This window comes from Bufo gargarizans, chromosome 4, assembly GCF_014858855.1.
Source record: "Bufo gargarizans isolate SCDJY-AF-19 chromosome 4, ASM1485885v1, whole genome shotgun sequence".
Taxonomy (NCBI): Eukaryota; Metazoa; Chordata; class Amphibia; order Anura; family Bufonidae; genus Bufo; species Bufo gargarizans.
Genome location: NC_058083.1, coordinates 267,836,027 through 267,857,772, shown reverse-complemented (window position 1 = coordinate 267,857,772; position 21,746 = coordinate 267,836,027). Strand labels below are relative to the sequence as shown.

At 45.9% G+C, this 21,746-nt stretch overlaps 1 protein-coding gene across 11 annotated transcripts in view; it reads left to right on the top strand.

The window, feature by feature from the left end:
- SNAP91 (synaptosome associated protein 91) overlaps positions 1–21,746 on the top strand; it is a 162,860-nt gene that overhangs the window by 7,980 nt on the left and 133,134 nt on the right. For 10 of the 11 annotated variants that reach the window (XM_044289039.1, XM_044289036.1, XM_044289040.1 and 7 more), the window contains exon 1: positions 20,143–20,228. The exons of the other annotated variant lie outside the window; for it this stretch is intronic. In XM_044289039.1, the coding sequence (XP_044144974.1) occupies positions 20,198–20,228 (31 nt within the window). In that variant the 5' untranslated portion in view covers positions 20,143–20,197. Of the gene's footprint in view, positions 1–20,142; positions 20,229–21,746 lie in introns of those variants that run through there. 11 annotated transcript variants of the gene reach the window in all.

Genomic DNA, 21,746 nt, shown 5'->3' with positions numbered 1-21,746 from the left:
GTGACTTTCCCAGTCATTACTGTGGATGACAATATCGTCCAGGTAAGCCGAAGCGTACCGACAATGTGGACGAAGCACCATGTCTATTTGTTGATGAAAAGTGGTGGTGGCGCCATGCTGACCAAAGGGTAAGACCTTTTTGATACAGCCCCTTAGGCATGATGTAGGCAGTTTTCTCTTTGGCACACTTCGTTAAGGGCACCTGCCAGTACCCTTTCGTGAGGTCCAAAACAGAAAAATACCGGGCTTGTTCTAACCTCTTGATGAGCTCATCCACCGGGGGCATGGGATACGCATCGAATTTGGAAACCTCGTTAAGTTTTCGAAAGTCGTTACAAAACCACAACGTCCAGTCCGGCTTGGGTATCAATACTATAGGACTGGCCCACTCACTTTTTGACTACTCAATGACGTCTAGCTGCAACATTAGCTGCACCTCCTCCGATATGTATTGTCGCTGAGCCTCGGGTACCTGGTATGGTTTTAATCAGACTTTTGCCTGAGGCTCAGTGACAATGTCATGCTGGATTATAGAAGTGCGTCCAGGGAGGTCCGTGAACACATCCGTGTTCCGACTAACGAACTCCCTGTCCTCCTGAGTCTGTTTAGAGGAGAGGCTGTCAGCAATTTATATTGTGGCAGCCGCCTCTCTTGCATCAGACAGAGGGGGCCAGTACCTCTTCTCCTAGAAAACCCGTCCGCGGGCTGTCTTCTGTACAGGTTTCCATATCTTTCAACAGTTTGAGTAAATTCACATGGTAGACCTGCTCCGGCTTTCGCTGCCCTGGCTGATGTACCTTGTAGTTTACATCTCCAATTTTCTCAACTACCTTGTAGGGCCCCTGCCACCTAGCCAGGAACTTACTGTCCACGGTCGGCACCAAATCCCGATTACCCGGGTTAAAGATCCGGACCCGAGCCTGCTGATTATAGACCCAACTCTGGGCTCGCTGAGCTGCCTCCATATGCTCCCTAACAAGAGGCAACACTGTCTCTATCTGATCTTGCATCTGGGTAACGTACTCAATGACACTTTTATGTGGAGTGGGTTGTTGTTCCCACGCCTCTTTGGCCACGTCCAAGAGACCGCGAGGGTGTCAGCCATATAGCAGTTCGAAGGGCGAGAACCCAGTAGAGGCCTGGGGTACCTCTCGCACTGCGAACATGAGATAGGGCAGAAGGAGGTCCCAGTCCTTCCCATCTTTAGACACTACCTTTTTCAACATATTTTTTAGTGTTTGAATTAACCTTTCTACCAGACCATCCGTTTGCAGATGGTAAACGGACGTCTGTAGTTTTATGTGCAGCAACTTAGACTTCCCTCATCACCTTGGACATAAAAGGGGTCCCTTGGTCGGTCAGAACCTCTTTAGGTAGTCCCACTCTGGAAAAGATCTCCATTAACTCCTTAGCTATGAGTTTGGCTGAGGTATGTCGCAGTGCATTTCCTCCGGGTAGTGGCGTAGTCTAGAATGACTAAGATGTGTTGATGCCCTCTGGCGGACTTCAGTACTGGGCCTATGAGGTCCATAGCTATTCGGTCAAACGGTACTTCGATAATCGGGAGAGGTACTAGGGGTCTACGAAAAAAATGGGGCTGGGGGCTAGTTATCTGGCAGGTCGGGCAAGACTTACAAAACTCTTCCACTTCTTTGAATATGCTGGGCCAATAAAACCACTGTAGAATCCGATCCTGAGTTTTTTGGATCCCCAGGTGATCCCCGAGAACGTGTTGGTGGGCTAGATCTAACACAAGATAAGCCTTGGGGACCACCAACTGTTCAATAGGCTCACCCTGTAGTTGGTTTACCCGATACAACATATCCTGATGAACCACAAAACGGGGAAACACTCACTCTGCCCCAGGTTGTTGTGGTTCACCGTCTATTAACATTTTCCCAGGTGCGGGATAGGGTTGGGTCCCTATGTTGTGCGGTACCAAAATTATCCTCTGAGACATTGAGGTCTGCCAATTCAGGACCCGGCGGCAAGTCCTCCACGTCTCCCACCATCACATTTCGCAGGGTTGTCTCCCCCTCTTCCACCAAAGTGGTGGTCACCCTTACGCTGGTCACGGGGTAGCTTTTCCCTGATGGCCACTTTCTCCTACATCACCAGTTAGGTTTTGATGTCGTCTGCGGGAGTCATCTTAGGAATCGCGGCACGGACTGCTTTCCGGGCATCGTGGATGCTGGGGCTTGCTCCTGCTGTCTGCAAAGCCATCACATGTTGTAGCAACAGCTGGTTAGTCTCCTGCTGCTGCTTATTAGCCTCGCGTTGCTGCAGGTTTGTCTCTCGCTGCTGAAAATTAGCCTCCATGAGGCCCTTCACAACAGCCTCCATTTTGTTGTGGGGCACTGGTTGTAATACAGCTGGTTTAATGTACGACATAGAAGCGTGACATACAACAAAAATGCAGAAACCAAAAATATCGGTGTTCACGCCAGCCTCACTGCTCTTGCCCGCATCCTCCACCAATTGTGGGGTTTCGCTCTGGTAGACAGGATTAGCGTACACAGTATAGAGGCAACAAACAGTTCAGTGTTTTATTCACACTTTAGGCAAGTGACAAAATAGCAGTCATAATCGAGTAATCGTAATTTACACCATACAGCAATTCTGCCTCAAAGAGTCCTTGATGATAGCAGCACCAAACTGTTTTCACGCCAAAAACGTAGCAAGCCTTCATCCAGACACAAGGCTTCCAGATCCCAACACAAAGACATGGCTTCTGAGACCAGCTGCCTATTAAAGGACAGCCAGGTGCTGCCAAAACCCGGACCGGCACTTAAAATCCGGTCCAATATTTGACCATCCCTGGCTGTAAATCAGTCCAGCAGCACATGCTGGGAGGAAAATACCTGTTTTCCCAGACCAAACCTCTCATTGCGTCACAATAAATAAATATATATATATATATATATATATATATACTTTTCAAAGAACGAGGCAGCACTTCCAGATTTCGGTGGCAGGGTGAAGACCCCAAAACTTTATTCCCAGCAACGTTTCGGCCTACTCAATGAGGCCTTTGTCAAGCTCGACAAAGGCCTCATTGAGTAGGCCGAAACGTTGCTGGGAATAAAGTTTTGGGGTCTTCACCCTGCCACCGAAATCTGGAAGTGCTGCCTCGTTCTTTGAAAAGTACATATCTTGGAGGAGAAGCCGACCTCTGTGAGGAATTGCACCCAGTGCACACTGTCTGACTGTGCTGCTTTTGGTATTTGCTGTTTTATATATATATATATATATATATATATATATATATATACCAACAATGGGGCGTATGCACATATATATATATAAATATATCCATACATATATGCCCACCTGGCACTTCCCTCGACATTCCCCCTATTGTCGAGAACACAACAATAAAGTTTGAGGGAAGTGTTGGGATGTATTTGCCCCCTCAACCCCACTCAATGTTGGTGACAGTACAGGAAGGACTGAAGTATAATCTGTACCTAATCGCTTAGGTAACCAAGACATCATCCCTCGTGGCTGTGACCTCTTCCCTGCCCTTCACCGTAACCAAATGTCTCCATCCACAAAATACACAGTTTTCTCTCTGGGTCTTGCTCTGGAACTTCAGTATCGATCTTCAGGTATCAGCTGTTCCCACTGTCGTCTTTTATGGGTCAGACTCTGGGATGGCTTCGCCCTCACCGTACTTCCATCCGACACTTCTCCTTTCATTCAGGTATCAGCTGCTCCCACTGTTGTCTTTTATAGGTCAGACTCTGGGATGGCTTCACCGCCTCTAGGTCGATCCACGTAGCACCTTCTTTCACCTTCAACCGGGGAATGGCCTCCTTTCATCATAGGCACGACTTTCGTCTGACACTTCTTCTTTCATCTTGATTGAAGAATCTATTGCTGAGGAGGTTCTCTCATGGACAGATACGTAGGTCTTTACAAGGCAGGTCAGAATTTCTGGAGTAAGAGGCGATTTCATAGTACCTAAATTCTAACTGCGGGAAAGAACACTGCACTACTGACATTCAGTCCCTCCCTTACAAACTCCACCGTTCTTAGGGTTAAAGTGGCAAATATCTTGGTAAAGGAAGGGGCCTGTCCCTAGGGGATCTACTCTTCTACCTATTCACACAAAAACAGATCCTCATCCCTCCCCCACCCAACACCCTTAATTCCATGGACAAATATACAAATAATCAATATATGTACACAATACTAGTGTACCATGTATTTTCTTCTGTTGATTACTACCATCTCCAGTACACATAGCGGAGTCTGCTCTCCCCTCTGTCAGGTAAACTGGAAAATGTGCTCTGCAGAGGCACACTGAGCTGATCAGGGCACTCTTCAACGCGGCTCCATGAAACACCTAACTTCGCTTCCTGTCCTGAGTGTTTTGTCCTTGCCTGCTTTGCAGTGCTTCACTATATGACCTAAGCCAGCACATTTAAAACATCTGATGTTTGTCCTGCATGGCTTTGGTCTGCCTACACTGCCGTCGTGTTCCCTTCTCCTGATCTGTTCCATGCTCAGGGACGCACTTTATACAATATTTATTTTTCCCAAAGTCAGGGAAAAATCTCTGTTAGTCTGGACAGGCTCAAATTTTGGGAGATTTGGCCTGTTAGACTGATCTCCCGCCTTTTTGCTTTGGGCAGGGCAACATTTTTGGAGATTCTGGCCCTGACTTTAAGGAAAAAGAAAGGGCCGACACCATTTTCAATTTTTTTTGATGACTTGTTGCATGCCAGTCATTAGCTGAGATCTTACAGCAACCTTATTTCCAATTTGGCTACCATCACGTTAGTAGAGGCAGCCTGATCCTTGAAGGCCTTGATCTCAGCATATGACTGAGTCAACTGAGCCTCAATTTTCTCCTGCCTCTGCAGTTAGCTCTACTAACTGTGACTGTATTCTAGCCACCTGCGTGTCTCGGTCAACGGTAGACTACCTTCTCTGCCAGCTGTGCCCGCAATGCCAAAACCTAGTTCGAATTACTGGCATAGCACTGGCAATGAATGGTCGGAGGAATTGTCTCTGTTGACCAAGACACCAGTTCAACACGCTTTGGCTTACAAATGCTGACCTCAAATGTATGCACACGTTTGGCCAGCATTTGAAGCCGTTTGGTTGCCTTGTTCAATACTGTCTGTTTGTTAACACAGAGTTTGTCATAACTACAAACCTGTGCTAACAAATCGGACCACAGCATTTCTGCTGACTTGTAAGTGGTGGGGAGGATGGGGTTAAATGTTCTGTGTTTTGTTAGGTGTATCAGTGTGGAGAAGTCCATACTCAAGTTTTGCTGAGATGCAATCTTCTTTGGAGCTGTCCTTTCCTGTCCATGTTTGCTGCTTGGAGGAGGTCCTCTAGTACCCGGAACGCCTTCTCCGGTCCAGCCGGACTTCTTCTGATCAGCTCCAGTGGCGATGGTTCTCTCAAAGCGATCGTATGCGACGACTTCTTCTTTGATGCTCGCACGTGTTCAAGGTTCGTAAAAGGCAACGGAAAATCGTAAAAATTCAAAAATCTAAAGATTTTGGTTCTTTTCTGTAGCTATTGCCTTGTGTTTAGCTCCGATTGAAAAAACGCATTACCTGTCCGAACTATCAGGCCCTGGACGCTCAGAAACCACTGAGGCTCTATTCACACGTCCGCAACGTGTTTTGCTGATCCACGGAGCCAAAAACATGGAAAGCGGCAATGTGCGTTCCGCATTTTGCGGACCGCACATTGCCGGCACTAATAGAATATGCCTGTTCTTGTCCGCAATTGCGGACAAGAATAGGACATGTTCTATTTTTTTGCGGAACGGAAGTGCGGATCCGCAGTTCCTTGTCCGGGCAGCACATTGTGCTTCCCCATAGGAATAAATGGGTTCGCAATTCCGTTCCGCAAAATGCGGAATGAAATTGCGGACGTGTGAATGGACCCTGACAGCGTCACTCTTGACTAGTTCATAGAGTAAGCAAATTTTCTTCACCAAAGCCAAACACAAAAGCAAATTCTTAGCAGTGGGCCTGGCTCGCCAATGTTAAAGGAAAATATTAATTATTAATATTTTGGGTTAACATTAATATTAATAAATAGTCGTACGACCTATTTATTCTGTCTCCTGGCTGGCTCGCCAATGTTAAAGGAAAATATTAATTATCAATATTTTGGGTTAATATTAATAAATAGGCGTACGACCTATTTATTCTGTCTCCTGGCTGGCTCGCCAATGTTAAAGGAAAATATTAATTATCAATATTTTGGGTTAATATTAATAAATAGGCGTACAACCTATTTATTCTGTCTCCTGGCTGGCTCACCAATGTTAAAGGTTTTCTGCCACCCCACTAAAGTCATTATTATTTTTTTGGGCTACTTAAATTCCTTATACTGCGATATATCAATATATAATGTTCTTACTCATTTTCCTTTAGCAGTATCTTCAAAAACAGACTTTTATAATATGTAAATGGCCTCTCTACCAGCAAGTAGGGCGGCTACTTGCTGGTAGCAGCCGCATCCTCCTTTCATAAAGACGCCCCCTCTGCATGTTGATTGACAGGGCCAGCGAATGCGCTCGTCTTCTGGCTGGCCCTGTCTGCGTTCAAAATCTGGCGCCTGCGCCGCACCTGTCGTCAGTCGGCGCAGGCGCACTGAGAGGAGGACGCTCGCTCGGCCGCTCCATCCTCAATGCGCCTGCGCCGATGACGTCACATCTACACCCGGCGCAGGCGCACTCAGGAAGGAGCGGCCAAGCGAGCATCCTCCTCTCAGTGCGCCTGCACCGACTGAAGACCGGTATGGCGCAGGCACGAGATTTTGAGCGCAGACAGGGCCAGCCAGAAGACGAGCGCATTCGCTGGCCCTGTCAATCAACATGCAGAGGGGGCGTCTTTATGAAAGGAGGATGCGGCTGCTACCAGCAAGTAGCCGCCCTACTTGCTGGTAGAGAGGTAATTTACATATTATAAAAATCTGTTTTTTGAAGAAACTGCTGAAGGAAAATGAGTAAGAACATTATAGATTGATATATCGCAGTATAAGGAATTTAAAGAGGACCTTTCACTCGTATACAAACTAAAAACTAACTCTATCTGTGGGCAGAGCGGCGCCCAGGGGTCCCCCTGCACTTACTAGTATGCCTGGGCGCCGCTCCGTTCGCCCGGTATAGGCTTCGGTGTCTCAGCTCCGTCTGTTGTATTGGACTGATTTTTTGTAGGAGGCGTGTCCCTTGCTGCAGTGCTGGCCAATCGCAGCACACAGCTCATAGACTGGCTATGAGCTGTGCGCTGCGATTGGCCAGTGCTGCAGCAAGGGACACGCCTCCTACAAAAAATCAGTCCAGTACAACAGACGGAGCTGAGACACCGGAGCCTATACCGGGCGAACGGAGCGGCGCCCAGGCATACTAGTAAGTGCAGGGGGACCCCTGGGCGCCGCTCTGCCCACAGATAGAGTTAGTTTTTAGTTTGTATACGAGTGAAAGGTTCTCTTTAAGTAGCCAAAAAAAAATAAAAAATTACTTTAGTGGGGTGACAGAAGCCCTTTAAAGGAAATATTAATGATTAATATTTTGTGTTAATATCAATAGTTAATATAAATAGTTGTGAGTTGTCTATTGATAACTTTGCCTATTTATACTATAAAATACTAAACTAATTTCTTGTTGCACTTACTTTGAACTGAACTACGTGCGAATTACTACTACGGAGGCGACTACTACTATAAATGACTAAACGCTGTACTATGAACAAAAAACGTATTTATTACACAATAACAGGTCTACAGTCTAATTGTTACTATAACTATATATATTTATATCAATGGACATATAAATATATATACTTATAGTCGGACACAGTAATATATTAACGACACTACAATACACCTAACTACACTAAGCACAATACAATATCTTACACAATTCCACCCCAAACTGTACCTAAAAATACACACACACACACGTTAATAACAGCAGCTCCTACCCACCTGGCTACACACTGTCCCTACGGGTATATGTCACTGCAAGGGTTAATGGGCAGGAATTGTAGGGGTAAATGGTAGGGGAATATTGGTGGCAGTGGGAATGCAGGGGTTAATGGTATTGTGGCATGGGTAAATGATATATTTGTGGCAGTGGGTATAATTTTGCAGGCAGGGGTAGGGAAGGGTTAATAATCTGTAATGAATGATATATTGGTGGAAGTGGGTATATTATTGCAGGGGATAATGCAGGGGTTCTAGGAGGTAGGAAAGGGTTAATGCTTGTTGGTGGTGGAGGGAAAGGGTTAAGGGTTACTCAGCCATTATGCTAGTTTTCCAGTGGTTGCTCGTCTTGTCCTGTCCTGGGGATGATTCTTCCCCTTCCTTCTGGGGCTGCTGGGGTTAACTAACTCCTGAGCGCAGCGTCTCCAGGTTATTTAAACCCCACGGCGCTTGCTCCCATGCTGCCCGTGGCAAAGTGTCCCCCCAACTTGCATCACTCTATATAAATCCAAAAGTAAACAAAATAATATAATATAGACCGCTGGATTAAAGGTGTCTCACAGTCAGAATCGACCGGGTCAGCAGTCGGGTCATCACTGTTATGGGGATGTGAAAACGTTGGCATGGGTTACCGTGTCAAACCGTCAACGCGCCCAAAAGACCTCAAACAAATTCATACGTGTAACAGGTATTATAAAAAGACACAGCGTAACCCCCGGGGCCAGGAGGAAACCACCATCTCAATGTCTCCAAAAAATGGTAGACAAAAGATTGCAATCTACAACATGACACATGTATAGTACTATATAAATGTGGCCACCCTATAATTGTTAGCAATATATAAAAAAAAAACAGAATGTGGATAGCTGATGCATGGCCGCGATGCTCAAATTGTCACAACGGGTGTCCACTGGAGTTGTAACTCGTAGCTGAATCTAAAAGGATTCATAAAAGAAATAAAATGAGTAATAATTTCTAACATACCGGGTACGTGCAAAATGTAAACATAGTTATTTACACACATATAGCAGTATATCCAGTAATATACAGCATTATCATCCATACAGGACGGATATAGCAGTAGATCCAGTAATATACACCATTATCATCCATACAGGGGGATATAACAGTAGATCCAGTAATATACACCATTATCATCCATACAGGGAGTATATCCAATCCAGTAATATACACCATTATCATCCATAAAGGGGGGATATAGCAGTATATCCAGTAATATACAGCATTATCGTGCATACAAGGGGATATAGCAGTATATCTAGTAATATAAACCATTGTCATCCATACAGGAGGGATATAGCATCATTATCATCCATACAGGGAGTATATCAGTATATCCAGTAATATACACCATTATCATCCATACAGGGGGAAAAAAGCTGTATATCCAGTAATATACACCATTATCATCCATACAGGGGGATATATCAGTATATCCAGTAATATACCCCATTATCATCCATACAGGGAGTATATCAGTATATCTAGTAATATACACCATTATCATCCATACAGGAGGGATATAGCAGTATATCCAGTAATATACACCATTATCATTCATACAGGGAGTATATCAGTATATTTAGTAATATAAACCATTATTATCCATACTGGGGGATATAGCAATATATCCAGTAATATACACTAGTATCATCCATTTGTAGGGGATCCAGCAGTGTGACTAGTGGTATCGTCACACAATTCTAGAAGTATTTCTAATTCTAGTAGTATATATTTTATTAGCATGCATACTTTGGGGGGGGTTGTAGCCGTATGGGCTAACATTACATTCACACTCCAGTAAAATACGCTAATATTATCAGTTAAGGGAGGATCCAGCAGTATGGCTGATGCAATATTCTTCGTTATATATACCCCATGGATCTACAAGCATTCAGACCTATATTAGAGAGTCAGCTGTATGGCTAGTAAAGCACTGTTCACACTTAGGCCCCTTTCACACGAGCGAGTATTCAGCGCGGATGCGATGCGTGAGTTGAACGCATTGCACCCGCACTGAATCCTGACCCGTTCATTTCTATGGGGCTGTGCACATGAGCGGTGATATTCACACATCACTTGTGCGTTGCGTGAAAATCCCAGCATGCTCCTCTTTGTGCGTTTTTCACGTAACGCAGGCCCCATAGAAATGAATGGGGTTGCGTGAAAATCGCAAGCAAGTGCGGATTCGGTGCGATTTTCAGGCACGGTTGCTAGGAGACGATCGGGATGGAGACCCGATCATTATTATTTTCCCTTATAACATGGTTATAAGGGAAAATAATAGCATTCTGAATACAGAATGCATAGTACAATAGTGCTGGAGGGGTTAAAAAAAATAAAAAAAGAATTAAACTCACCTTAATCCACTTGATCGCGCAGCCCGGCTTCTCTTCCGTCTTCTTTTTTGCTATGTGCAGGAAAAGGACCTGTGGTGACGTCACTCCGGTCATCACATGGTCCATCACATGATCTTTTACCATGGTGATGAACCATGTTATAAGGGAAAATAATACAATCTACAGAACACCGATCCCAAGCCCGAACTTCTGTGAAGACGTTCGGGTTTGGGTACCAAACATGCCGATTTTTTTCACGCGTGTCCAAAACGCATTACAATGTTTTGCACTCGCGCGGAAAAACCGCACATGTTGCCACAACGCACTCGCACCTTTTCCCGCAACGTCCGTCTGAAAGAGGCCTTAGGGGATGTTCAAACAACAGATTTTGAAAACGCATTGAAAAAATTTGCGTGGTTTTTGGCACATTTTTTTTTCAGCCTCCCATTCATTTTAATAGGAGAATTAGTGCAGATTCTGCCCCAAGATAGAACATGCTGCTTCCTTCTTCCATGTTGTTTTTTTCACCGTGGAAGTTCTGCCTCCCATTGAAATGATTGGGAGGTGTTTTTGGTGCAGATTCTGTATGTGAAAAACAGATCCAAAAATGTCATGTGAACGGGCCCCTTAGGCCCCTTTCACACGGGCGAGATTTCTGCGCAGGTGCAATGAGTCAGGTGAACGCATTGCACCCGCACTGAATCCGGACCAATTAATTTCTATGGGGCTGTGCACGAGTGGTGATTTTCACGCATCACTTGTGCGTTGCGTGAAAACCACAGCATGCTCCTCTTTCCACGCAACGCAGGCCCCATAGAAGTGAATGGGGCTGCGTGAAAATCGCAAGCAAGTGCGGATGCGGTGCGATTTTCACGCACGTTTGCTAGGAGACGATCGAGATGGGGACCCGATCTTTATTATTTTCCCTTATAACATGGTTATAAGGGAAAATAATAGCATTCTTAATACAGAATGCTTAGTACAATAGGGCTGGAGGGGTTAAAAAATAAATAATAATAATTTAACTCACCTTAATCCACTTGTTCGCGCAGCCCGGCTTCTCTTCTGTCTTCTTCTTTGCTGTGCACAGGAAAAGGACCTGCGGTGACGTCACTGCGGTCATCACATGGTCCATCACATGATCCATCACCATGGTAAAAGATCATGTGATGGACCATGTGATTAGCACAGTGACGTCCTCAAAGGTCCTATTCCTCAAAGAAGAAGACAGAAGAGAAGCCGGGCTGCGCGAACAAGTGGATTAAGGTGAGTTAAATTATTATATATATTTTTTTTAACCCCTCCAGCGCTATTGTACTATGCATTCTGTATTCAGAATGCTATTATTTTCCCTTATAACCATGTTATAAGGGAAAATAATAAAATCTACACAACACCTAACCCAAACCCGAACTTCTGTGAAGAAGTCCGGGTACCAAACCTGCCGATTTTTCTCACGCGCGTGCAAAACGCATTACAATGTTTTGCACTCGCGTGGAAAAATCACGCATTTTCCCGCAACGCACCCGCATCTTATCTGAGCCAAAAACATGACGCCCATGTGAAAGAGGCATAAGGGTGTTTGATGCAGTTTTTTTTAAGCAAAACTAGAAGTGACTCCAACAGGAAGGAAAAGTAAAAGTCTTTGCTTTATATTTCTCATTCTCTCCCAAATCACTTCTGGCTCAAAAAACTGTATGGAAATCTGCCATAAACCGCTGTGACACCACCCTTAAAGGGAATCAGTAGTCTTTGTCCCTCAAAGCTGCTAACCGCTCGCTGGCTTGAATGTTCTGTATAACCATACCATAAGGCTACATGCACACAGGTACGGGTTTACAAGCAGAAGATCTGCACACATTTCCCATGTCGATTTCAGTTCATTTCCGCACTAAATCTGCACCACTAACTGCATGTCTTACTTGCGGTTTTTGGAGCAGATTTGATGTGTCTTGTTGCATTGCAAAAGGCGAAATCCACATACAAAATCGACATGGCAGGTCGATATCCGCAGAGAATGAAGAAGCAAAGTGTATGTGAGATCTGTCTAACCATACACACTTTGCTGGTACAATTTTTCCGCAAGGAAAACTGTGCGTAACCTGCAACGTGTGCAGGTAGCTGTTCAGCCACTGGCTATCAGCCGCTGAAGGGCAGGAAAGCCCACATCTTATAAATATATTACTGGAAAATGAAGAAAGAACACCTGGAACACTTAAAGGGGTTGTCTCCTGTTAGATATTGGAGGCATATCGCTAGGAAATGCCAGCAATGTCAGATAGGTGCACCTATCTCGAGAATGGAACCCCCAAAGTGAGGGGAGAGCAGCCGCGGATGCGTGGCCACCCTCCATTCATTTCTATGGGACTGCTTGAAAATAGCCAAGCGCACTTTCTCAGCTAATCTCGGAACTCCAAATAAATAGAGAGCACGCAGAGACTGCTCAGTATGCTTTCCTTCGCTTTCGGAGGACTGTTCTGGAAGTAGGTGTGGGTTTTACCCATCTCAGACATTGATGGCATATTGCTAGGATATGGCATCAATGGTACCGTCTCCAATCTCCAGGACGGGGGTGCCAAAGTGAAGGAGAACACAACGCTCTGGGCAGAGCTCAGGTGCTAATTTACACCGGACTCAGCTGCTGTCTGTACCCTGTAGTATCATATGTACACTATAGATCAAGTTCTATGGCTAGTATACACTGCAGTATCATATGTTGTATAAATCTAGCTTTATGACTAGTAATATATACTGTAGTATATGGACACTATAGATATAACACTATGGTTAGTAATATACACTTTAGTATCATATATATACCAGGTATAAAGCACTATGATTAGTAATATGTAGTGTAGCATCACACATATACCAGAGATAGAGCACTAAAGCTAGTAGTTGATACTGGGGGTCATTTTCTAAAGACAGGAGTTTTACCCGCCAGTGTTAAAGGGCTATCGAAGAGTGAATAATCCCCACTACAGTGCCCAGACCCGCCATATTGACAATACTTACTTTGTCCCCGACGCTGATTTCCTCTCGGATTGCTCAACGCCGTCTTCACATGTGCCCTGTCTGCAGAAAACAACACTGATGGAGTGCTGCCAATAGCAGGCTGCAGCGGTGACCTGCCCCTTGTGTCCCAAACCTCCCCTTTACTTTCCCAGTAGAGAATCACATTTGTGGCATCAAGGAACGACTTAAATTTAAGATTTAATACAGTGCTAAAAGATTTAAAAAAAATGGCAAGAAAAGGGAAATACAGATATGCAAACAGTACAGAAATAAAATAGGGATGAAATAATGAACTGCATGCCAGTTAGATCAGGGAGGGATCCACGCTGGGAGAACAGTTGAAAGTTAGGTGCATCTCCGGGATCTGACCCAGAGGCTTTTTAAAGGGGTCTTGACCAGGCCCACCTAGCCCTCCCCTTAATCATGTGAATAGAGACGGGGTAATCACATGCACAAAAGTCACCAGCTAAAGGACAATTTTAAATTGAGTCATAACCTTTGGTAGATATCCCCTAGAAAGATATTATAACCAGCAAGTTTCCAATCATAGTTTTACCAATCTAGGGATATCAAACATGCCTATGAAATATTAAGAATTGGAACCAATAGTTGATTCTCGGGTTCCCCAAGGCTGAAACTTCCAGGACTTGCGACCGGAGAAGCATTAGAGTGTCTTGATTCTAATTTTCTTGGTGGATTATTCTGACCATGAATTATGACTGTGGGTGTTCAAACATTGTGGTGTTTGTCCTGTACAGAGGGCTAGATGTAACTCATATAGAATATAGGCCGATCCAGAACACATCCTCTCTTCAGTAGTTACTCCAGGAGTACCTCTCCGTAGTCGCAATGGCCGTAATGTACTGTCTATAGCGGACTGGTGAATGCAGTTCTTAGCACTGGTCTCTTCTGACAACTGTTGTGTCCATTATACGACTTTCCCTTCCCAATGGGGCAGTCATCCAGCAAAATGTATTTGGCACCATGTGGAAGCTTCCTGCCACCAAATGGCAATAAAACCAGAAAGCCCACGCTCTACAGTAATATAAACTGCAGTATCACACATATGGCATAGATCTTCAAGGGACATCTATGGCATATTGATAGGAGCGGTTGGACATTTATGGCCTATCCTATCTCAAGAACGGTATCCTGCAGGCATGCGTCATATAGAAGAAACCGCAGCACTCTCCTGTCTTCAATTCAGTGGAATTTATTTCACCAGCAAAAAAATGCGACGTTTCGACCATCAAGGTCTTTCTCAAGCCTGCAGGCATGACTATCCCTCCATTCATTCTTAATCGTACTGACACCTCAGCACGCGTCTTAAATGGCTTTTGTGGGTGCTCGTCTCTTGTTACCTCCTTCCACCCGCGGAGTGAGATTATAGCTTTAAATGAGTTTTTCAGAAACAGCACACCAATGTAGTTTGCAATTCACTCTTTTATTTACCAGTGGTATATTCTCAAGTTATTTAATGACATTTATTGCTGTCTGCAACGTTTTGGGCCCATTTGGTGCCCTTTGTCAAGCTGAATGACCGGTCCTCATGTTTCCACGGCGTGCGCACGCCGTGGAAACATGAGGACCGGTCATTCAGCTTGACAAAGGGCACCAAATGGGCCCGAAACGTTGCAGACAGCAATAAATGTCATTAAATAACTTGAGAATATACCACTGGTAAATAAAAGAGTGAATTGCAAACTACATTGGTGTGCTGTTTCTGAAAAACTCATTTAAAGCTATAATATCCCTCCATTCATTGCTATCAGACTTCCGAAAACAGCTGAGCCCATGCTCGGCTATTTTTCTGAATACCATAGTGGGGAATGCAGGGTGGTTGCACTTGTGCAGCTTGCTCTTAATTCCCTTATCAAAATGCACCAGAATTCTGGCTCAAAAAGTGTTTTAGAGACTTTCTGTGCCTTGCAATACAAGGACATGTGGCTTAGAGGAAAGGGGGCACAGCTTGACAGGAAGAGGTAAGGTTTAACCTCGTTCTCGCCCAGTGCCATAATAGTATTTTGCTGGAAGTACATATTTCCCACAAGCCGCCTTACTATTACAGTGATCGGGCTTGGTTAGAAGCGGTGCCTACTCTAAAGCCTCAGTCACACATCAGTGTTTTGGTCAGTGATTTCCGTCAGTGATTGGGAGCCAAATCCAGGACTGGAGCCTCCACAGACATTAGGTATAATGGAAAGATCTGCACCTGTTCTGTGTTTAGAGCCGCTCCTGGTTTTGGCTCAAAATCACTGATGGAAATCACTGACCGAACACTGACGTGTGAATGAGGCTTAATGCTGTTGTATTATACGGCTGGCACACCACACTCATTGAAACAATTAAAGTTAAAGGGATTCCTGATATTGATCTATCCTCAGGATAAGGCCTCAGGCCTCATGCACACGACAGTTTTTTTTCACGGTCCGCAAAAACGGGGTCCGTGGGTCCGTGATCCGTGGCCGTGCGGAGCCAAACGGATCCGTCCTGAATTACAATGCAAGTCAATGGGGACGGATCCATTTGACGTTGACACAATATGGTGCAATTGCAAACGGATCCGTCCCCATTGACTTTCAATGTAAAGTCAGGAGTCCCTTTACTTTCACACTTGTGTTCATAATGCAGACGGTGGCTCCGTTCAGAGCGGATCCGTCTGCATTATATTGTTAAAACATTTCTAAGTGTGAAAATAGCCTCAGACGGATCCGTCCAGACTTTACATTGAAAGTCAATGGGGGACGGATCCGTTTGAAAATTGAGCCACAGTGTGTCATCTTCAAACGGATCTGTCCCCATTGACTTACATTATAAGTCTGGACAGATCCGCTTGCCTCCGCACGGCCAGGCGGACACCCGAACATAACTTGAAGCGTCCCCATCACCATGGGAACGCCTCTACGTTAGAATATACTGTCGGATATGAGCTACATCGTGAAACTCATTTCCAACAGTATATTCTAACACAGAGGCGTTCCCATGGTGATGGGGACGCTTCAGGTTAGAATATACTGAAAAACTGTGTACATGACTGCCCCCTGCTGCCTGGCAGCACCTGATCTCTTACAGGGGGCCGTGATCAGCACAATTAACTCCTCAGGTGCCGCACCTGAAGGGGTTAATTGTACTATCATATCCCCCTGTAAGAGATCAGGGCTGCCAGGCAGCAGGGGGCAGACCCCCCCCCTCCCCAGTTTGAATATCGTTGGTGGCACAGTGTGCGCCCACCATCGGGCCCCCCCTTCCTCCCTCTATTGTTATAAATCGTTGGTGGCACAGTGTGCGCCCCACATCGCCCCCCCCTCCCTCTATTGTAATAAATCGTTGGTGGCACAGTGTGCGCCCACCATCGCCCCCCCCCCTCCCTCCCTCTATTGTAATAAATCGTTGGTGGCACAGTGTGCGCCCACCATCGCCCCCCCCCTCTATAGCAGTAACAACATTGGTGGCAGTGTGCGGCCTCCCATCTCCCCCCATCATTGGTGGCAGCGGAGTTCCGATCGGAGTCCCAGTTTAATCGCTGGGGCTCCGATCGGTAACCATGGCAACCAGGAAGCTACTGCATCCCTGGTTGCCATGGTTACTTAGCAATAGTACAATTGTAGAAGATTCATACTTACCTGCTTGCTGCTGCGATGTCTGTGACCGGCCGGGAGCCGACACATCGCAGCAGCAAGCAGGTAAGTATGAATCTTCTACTGTTGTACTATTACTAAGTAACCATGGCAACCAGGGCTGCAGTAGCTTCCTGGTTGCCATGGTTACCGATCGGAGCCCCAGCGATTAAACTGGGACTCCGATCGGAACTCCGCTGCCACCAATGATGGGGGGGGGGGGGGAATGGGAGGCCGCACACTGCCACCAATAGTTGTTACTACTATAGAGAGAGGGGGGGCCGATGGTGGGCGCACACTGTGCCACCAACGATTTTTAACTATAGAGGGAGGAAGGGGGGGCGATGGTGGGCGCACACTGTGCCACCAACGATTTATTACAATAGAGGGAGGGAGGGGGGGGGGCGATGGTGGGCGCACACTGTGCCACCAACGATATTCAAACTGGGGGGGGGGGGGGGGGGGTCTGCCCCCTGCTGCCTGGCAGCCCTGATCTCTTACAGGGGAATATGATAGTATAATTAACCCCTTTAGGTGCCGCACCTGAAGGGGTTAATTGTGCTATCATATCCCCCTGTAAGAGATCGGGTGGTGCCAGGCAGCAGGGGGCAGTCTTGTACAAAGTTTGCAGTGTATTCTAACTAGAAGCGTCCCCATCACCATGGGAACGCTTCTGTGTTAGAATATACTGTCGGAAATGAGTTTTCACGGAGTGAAAACTTAGATCAGAAAAAGCTTTTATGCAGACGGATCTTCGGATCCGTCTGTATGAAAGCAACCTACGGCCACGGATCACGGACACGGATGCCAATCTTGTGTGCATCCGTGTTCTTTCACGGACCCATTGACTTGAATGGGTCCGTGAACCGTTGTCCGTCAAAAAAATAGGACAGGTCATATTTTTTTGACGGACAGGATACACGGATCACGGCCTCGGCTGCAAAACGGTGCATTTTCCGATTTTTGAAAGTCAATGGGTCCGCAAAAAAAAAAAACGGAAAATGGCACAACGGCCACGGATGCACACAACGGTCGTGTGCATGAGGCCTAAGTCATTGATATCCAGCCGGTGGGGCTCCAACTCTCCATACCCCATGATCAGCTGTTCCTCGCAGCTGCCAGCACTGAAACTAGCACATTGAATGGAGCTGGAAGCTCATTTCCATTCTAAGTGTACTGGGTATGCCAGGCTTCCATTTAGGCCTCTTGCACACTGCCGTGTTTCACGGCCGTGAGCTGTCCGTGGAACCGCGGCCTGGATCCCTCCTGAGAGCAGGAGCGCACGGCGTCACTGGTTGCTATGGCGCCGTGCGCTCCCTGCTGCCGGCACAGTACAGTAATACACTGGTATAGATCATACCAGTGTATTACTGTATTGCGGCGGCAGCAGGGAGCGCACGGCGTCATAGCAACCAGTGACGCCGTGCGCTCCTGCTCTCAGGAGGGATCCAGGCCGCGGTTCCACGGCCCGCATACGGCCGTGAAACACGGCAGTGTGCATGAGGCCTTACTCAGGGTGACCGATCGTGAGATCAAGTCATCAATATAAGGAGCCTAGAAAACCCCTTTAAGAAAAATAAAATATTTGGAAAAAAAGTAACATAACCTAGAAATGTTACTATTTTGTAAAAAAATTAACTTTTTAATGTGCAAAAAAAAAAAAGAAATTGTTGTTACCGCTCTAATCATACTAAGGGTCCATTCAGACAAATGTAAGTGCACTGTGCACACCACATGTGCACTCAGTTTGTGGATGCGGACCCTTTGATTTGAATGGATCCATGATCCGCAAGTTACGGCAATGTTACGACATGTCCTGCCTTTTGTGGTGCAGAGGCACGGACCCGAAAGCCCACAAAAGCGCTTCCGATCCGGGCCTCCGTTTTGCAAAAGATGTCCTGTCAGTCTCCGTATCTTGAAGATCGCAGACCGTTCAAGCAAAGCACGGACTGCATAGGGCCCTTACGGTCATCTGAATGGACCCTGATACACAGAATATTGTTATTATGTTACTTGTATTGCACAGTGAATGTTATGAAATCAGACTCCCAAATGTTTTTACATGCCACCCCCCACAAAATCCACAGGATAGGGGATAACTGTTACATCAGTGGGAGTCCTACTACTGGGACCCCCACAGATTACAAGAACGAGGGCCCAGTACCACCTGCAGCCCCTGAAATAAATGGAGTGGCCCCCATTCTTGCAATTGGTGGTGGTCCCCGCGGGAGGACCCCCACTGATCTAATGGTTATCCCCTATCCTTTGGAACGGAACGTCCTGGCCTCTTTAGAACAGTCCTGTATTTGTCTGTAAAATGGACAAGAATAGGCTTCAAAGTCCAGAAAAAGCAGGAATATAAATGAATGAAATGCAGGTTTTACTGAATCTTTTCCCATAAAACTATATATTAATCAGCTCCGCTCTTCCTGCTCTATGCCTACAGATTGAACTGCATTTTCGTAGTGCCAGGTTCTCTTTAACATAAAAATGTGGTTTAAACAATAGGCAATTTTCTGATGACGCATTCACTTTAAGACAGTATTAATTAATCTGCCACATTGTACTTTTACTGGATATACTGGCAAGGTAGTCTGGTTGGAATAGCACGATTTCTAGTTATGAACTCTTGATTAAAGGGGTTAGGCCAGTAATAAAATGTATTCACTATCCACAGTATAGGAGATAAGTGTTTGATCTCAGGGGGTCCGACCCCTGGGGCCCCAGTGATCACGAGAACCATGGTCCAGAAGTGCCGCCGAACTGGCCTGTGAGACTACAGTCGTGGCCAAGACAAATTTTGGTTTTCACTAAGTTTGCTGCTTCAGTGTTTTTAGATCTTTTTGTCAGATGTTTCTATGGTATAATGAAGTACAGTTGTAAGCATTTCATAAGGCTACATTCACATATGTGGCACAGCAATCCGGCAGGAGTTTTCTGGATTGTAAATATCCCATTGACTATAATGGAAACCAGAGGGATCGTGCCGCCGCCCAGCATAAGTTCCGGGATTTGGCTGGATGAAAACTGCTGTGTGCAGCCATTTTTGACAATTCTCTGCCAGAACAGCCTGCCGGATTGCTGTGCCGCATGTGTGAAACTAGCCATAAGTTTTTCAACGTTTATTGACTAATCCATCAAGTTTATGAACAGACTTAATATTTCCAGTGTTGACCCTTCTTCGTTGAGACCTGTGCAGTTCGCCCTGGCATTCTGGATATCAGCTTCTGGACCACATCCTGACTGATGGCAACCCATTCTTCTGGTCAAGTTGCAGGTGAGTAGCGTGTGGTACACGACTTTTATTAAAGCCTATGAAGTCGTGTGTCCCATGCAGCTTACAACACAAAATCCAGAATGTATTTTTTACAGCTGTCGCAGTAGCAGCATGTCGCGTGGTGCGTTGCGACACCATTGACCAGCATTATATCAAATGCTGCCATGTAGCCATACCCTAATCAGTAATTAAAGTTTATCATAAGTTCTGTGTATTAGTTTGTCCTCCCACTTTGAGGATTGACCACAAGTTCTCAATGGGATTAAAGGGCTTCTGTCACCCCACTAAACCTTTTTTTTTTTTTTTGCTTACTTATAATCCCTACACTGCGATTTATGCCTACATAATCTAATAAATCATTTTGGTCCAGTAGATTTTGTTTAAAACATGCTTTTAAAATATGCAAATTACCTTGCTACCAGCAAGTAGGGCGGCTACTTGCTGGTAGCAGCCGCATCCTCCGATCCTAAGGACGCCCCCCTCCGCATTGTGATTGACAGGGCCAGGGAACGGAATCGTTCTCTGCTGGCTCTGTTTGCATTCAAAATCTGGCGCCTGCGCCGCGGCCGTACCTATCTTCAATCGGCGCAGGCGCACTGAGAGGCGGCCGCTCCATCCTCAATGCGCCTGCGCCGGGTGTAGCCTGCGCCGATTGAAGACAGGTACGGCCGCGGCGCAGGCCCTGTCAATCACAATGCGGAGGGGGCGTCTTTAGGATTATGTAGGCATAAATCGCAGTGTAGGGATTCTAAGTAAGCAAAAAAAAAAAAAGGTTTAGTGGGGTGACAGAAGGCCTTTAAGATCTGGGGAGTTTCAGGTCATGGACCCAAAATATCAATGTTTTGTCCACCAGGCCACTTAGTTACAGCTTTTGCCTTGTGACATGGTGCTCCATCATTCTGGAAAAAACATTGTTCCTCAACAATTGCTCCTGGATCGTTGGGAGAAGATGCTGTTGGAGGATGCTTTGGTATCATTCTTTATTGATGGCAGTGTTCTTGTGCAAAATTGTGGGATCAGGTCACCACAAGAGCAGAAGAGCAGAGCTTGCACAGGAATGGCAGCAGGCAGGTATGAGTGCATCTGCACGCACAGTGAGGGGAAGGCGTTTGGAGGATGGCCTGTTGTCGGTGAGTGGGCTCACTAACAACTATGCCTAAAGGCTGTATTACACAGCAAATGTAGCATCATTGTCGGGAGGGAAGCGTTCCTTCCCGGCAATTGCCTGCTCACTAGCGGAGGAGACCGCTGCTATTACAAGCAGAGATCTCCTTCGCAGCATGGGGAGGAACCATCTCTATGCCATCACTCGTCCCCGTGCCGTATAGTGGTTTGCCGGCAGCAGATCGTAGTTAGACAGCGCGATCTGCCGCCTGCAAGTGATTGTTTCTTAACATGTCAAGGCCTAGTTCACACAAACGTATGGCTTTTTCAGTGTTTTGCCGTCCGTTTTTCACGGATCCGTTTTTCCGTTTTTTGTTTCCGTTGTGTTTCCGTTTCTGTTCCGTTTTTCCGTAT